The sequence below is a fragment of the Diceros bicornis genome, chromosome 22 (assembly GCF_020826845.1).
Source record: "Diceros bicornis minor isolate mBicDic1 chromosome 22, mDicBic1.mat.cur, whole genome shotgun sequence".
Lineage (NCBI taxonomy): Eukaryota > Metazoa > Chordata > Mammalia > Perissodactyla > Rhinocerotidae > Diceros > Diceros bicornis.
This window is the reverse complement of record NC_080761.1, coordinates 43,057,603-43,060,667: the sequence shown is the minus strand read 5'-3', so window position 1 is coordinate 43,060,667 and position 3,065 is coordinate 43,057,603. Positions and strand designations below refer to the sequence as shown.

The 3,065-nt window shown below is 40.3% G+C and overlaps 1 protein-coding gene across 1 annotated transcript; it reads right to left on the bottom strand.

Moving 5' to 3' along the window:
* Window positions 1–753: 753 nt before the first annotated feature.
* Window positions 754–1,436, bottom strand: LOC131419788 (interferon omega-1-like). Its single transcript, XM_058565321.1, has one exon. The coding sequence runs from the start codon at window positions 1,315–1,317 to the stop codon at window positions 754–756; it is 564 nt and encodes a 187-aa protein (XP_058421304.1). The 5' UTR covers window positions 1,318–1,436.
* Window positions 1,437–3,065: the final 1,629 nt, after the last annotated feature.

Sequence of the window (3,065 nt, the reverse complement as noted above, 5' to 3'; positions counted from 1 at the left end):
TACAGGGCCACGTTCTGCAGTTTTTTTTTACTCCGGGAAATTTCGCCCTCCACATGATACTTAACAAACTCCTACTCATCCTTCAAGTCTCGTACTTCATATGACTTCCCTGGGGAAAACTGAAGGGTAGTCTAAATGATACGCACTGCCATGTACCTATTCCTTCTCCTGTGTGGCCCAGATCCCAAATGTAAATACGTAATTACATCATAACTACTTCTTTAATGGCTCTGTCGTTTGCTCCAATGTGAGCTCCATAAGGGCAGGAACACATCTCATACTGAAGACTCTACCCCCAAGGCCAGTGAATGAACGGATGAACTGCACCACACAATTTTATATGTAGTCTACAGAATTAGGACTTTGGGGAAGGTTGTTTTTTTTAAAGGGGGAAATGTCATAAAATAAGTTTAATAAGTAAAAAAGTAACATCTTTATTAAATAAGAGAATGTGAACATATTAGTACATAAAAACAGAACATATAAATGCAAATATCATAAAAATGAATAGATAAATTAATATAAATAAATAAATAAATATTTTATAACATGAGGTTCAGCTACTGGGCACCAGTTACATTTCCTCTAATTCTGAAAATAGTTGAACATAGATATGCTTAATATTACTGATAAAAATATGTCAAATATGATTCTAATTATTTTATAGCTGAAGCAAAAAATAACAGTTTTGGAAATGACTGAACAATTAAGAGTCTGAGCGAGAACATTCGTCACTGAGAATCAGGTTTCTTCTCACTTCCTGAGTTTTCTTATGAGCTCGTTGATGAAGAGAAAGTGCCTCCTGATTTCCACTCTGACCATCTCCCAGGCACAGTCACTGTATTTCTTCTCTTTCAGGTAGAGATGGAGTCCCCGGAAGTACCTCTTCAGGGCCAGTGTAGGGCCCACAGTTCCCAGGGCAGATCCTTCCTCTCCCGTCTCCTGCTCCAAACAGGTGTCCAGGTCTTCCAGCTGCCGATGGAGTCCAGTGCAGAGGTTGTCCAGGAGGGTCGTGTTCCAGGCAGCAGAGGAGCGCTCTGTGTGGAAGAGGTCGAAGATCTGCTGGAGCATCTCGTGGAGGACAGAGATGGCCTGGGCCTTCTGGAACTGGCTGCCATCCAGCTTCTCCTGGGGGAATTTGAAGTCGCTCCTGTACTTCAGACAGGAAAGAAGAGAGATTGTCTTCATTTGGTCCAGAGCTGTGAAGGTCTCCTGCTTTCTCAAGTCAAGGCTCTGAGGCAGGTAGCAGCTAGTGGAGGAGATGGGGCTGGAGAAGATCATCACCAATGCCATCAGTGAAGAGACTGAAAAAGCCATTGGTAAGTTCCAAGAAGACGCTCTTCTGGTTGAGATGGGAGATTGTGAGCTTTGGTCTAGCTTCTCTGAGTATCTTCTGTCTATGTGGCTCTTAAATGTGGAGCACAAGAGTTTTCATTTTCTGAATTTTCCCCAGATCTTTGTACTTCCCCATTTTGGACTTTCCTTTCTCTTCAAGAGCCTGGAAAGTTCTCATTACTTTCAACTCTTTCTGTATTCTTACAATTGAAGTGAAGTTTATTCATTAAAAAATTAGAAGTCCTAATTCAAAGGAATGCTTATCCTCTTAGGAAAAACCAACTTTGAACTAATGAGAGCTATCTGGATCTTTCTTCCTGATGTACAGAACAACTTCTAAGGAGGCTTTGCTAGGCTTCTTTTTTAAATCTTCTTTCTGCCCCCCTCTAGATGTCCTTCTTGGAAGTGTTGATCAGGTGTGAAAGATACCTCATCTTTATATGCATAGATCTCACCTTATTCTCTGCTGCAAAACATTCAGTTTGTCAAATTTGGTTTTATTTGGTCTACTTAATTGAGAAACTACTGAATATTTACTATGTACCAATCATTACACTGAGCTCAGGCTGTACCAAGATGACTAAACCTCCAATCCTGCCCTCAAGGAGAGTCAAGTGCAACCACTACTACAGTCCAGCTGTGCAAGCATCTAGAATGTGTCTTTGCTGCACTCCGGATGCCTCTTTGTCCTAGCTGAGGCCATTGTCCTAGCTCTGTCAAAGTAATGGTTGAGCAACCCATTTTTTTCTTTGCTATTTTTACATAATTTTAAAATTCTTACCTCTTCTTTTGTATTTGTCTTTTAACTTTATAAAAGTTGTCCTAATGCTCCTGCAATCTTTTGTATTTCCACTTTGAGGTTTATTGCAAAAAAAGCAAGAGAAAATGTAAGGGAAAAGAAGAGAGAACATATTTTCTGTATGATTTTCAAGACTCAGAACTTTCTCTCTCTTTTAACATTCCTAGAAAGTAAAAGTAAGCAGGTAAGAAAAAGGAATGCACAAAGGAAATTGGAAAGTAAAAGCTGAAAATGAAAAAAGAAGTGACATCTTCTCTAAACCACAAAATGTCACTTAACTACACAAGTCAGGGATTCAGAGCTCTACAGAGTGACAGGTTTCAAACCAACACGTGTGAGACTGTTGCAGCTACAGACAGGGCCAGAGGAGGGCAGCTGGCTCTTCAAGGCAGGCTGTTACATAAAGGGCTAGTTTTCAACTTTGCTAAATCAGAGAATCTATTCATTTATTTACCTATTTTTCTGTTTACTTTTTTCACTATCCACAGAGATGATAAGATTCCAAGGGTTTAATCATACCAACTACCCCTCAAAGAGACTGGCTTATAGACTGGATGGCCATTTTATTAACGTGTGGGAGGTCAGCGATTACCTGAAGGCTAATAGACGTGAGTCGTGTGGACAGGGCACTCCCTGTCACGTGAACACAGGCTCCTGTTCACATAAGAGATGAGATTAGAAATAAAAATGTTTCTTAGTGAGCTGAGAATTCAAGGAAGGGAAGCAGATTGTTTCAGGGAAACTTCCATCTAGTTCTCGTAGTTGGACGGTTAGTTTTCTCCATTGTGGGAACACCTAACAGATGTTGAGTGCTTGTTTTGTCCAGGCATCATTGTAGGTATGTTATGTCATCCCATCTTCACAACAACCCAATGAAATAGATATGATTGTCATTTCCATGTAACAGAAGAGAAAACTAAGGTGCCCAAAG

What these genes read in the sequence shown, in the direction of transcription:
- LOC131419788 (XM_058565321.1), bottom strand. Translation starts at nt 1,317, where the DNA reads ATGGCTTTTTCAGTCTCTTCACTGATGGCATTGGTGATGATCTTCTCC.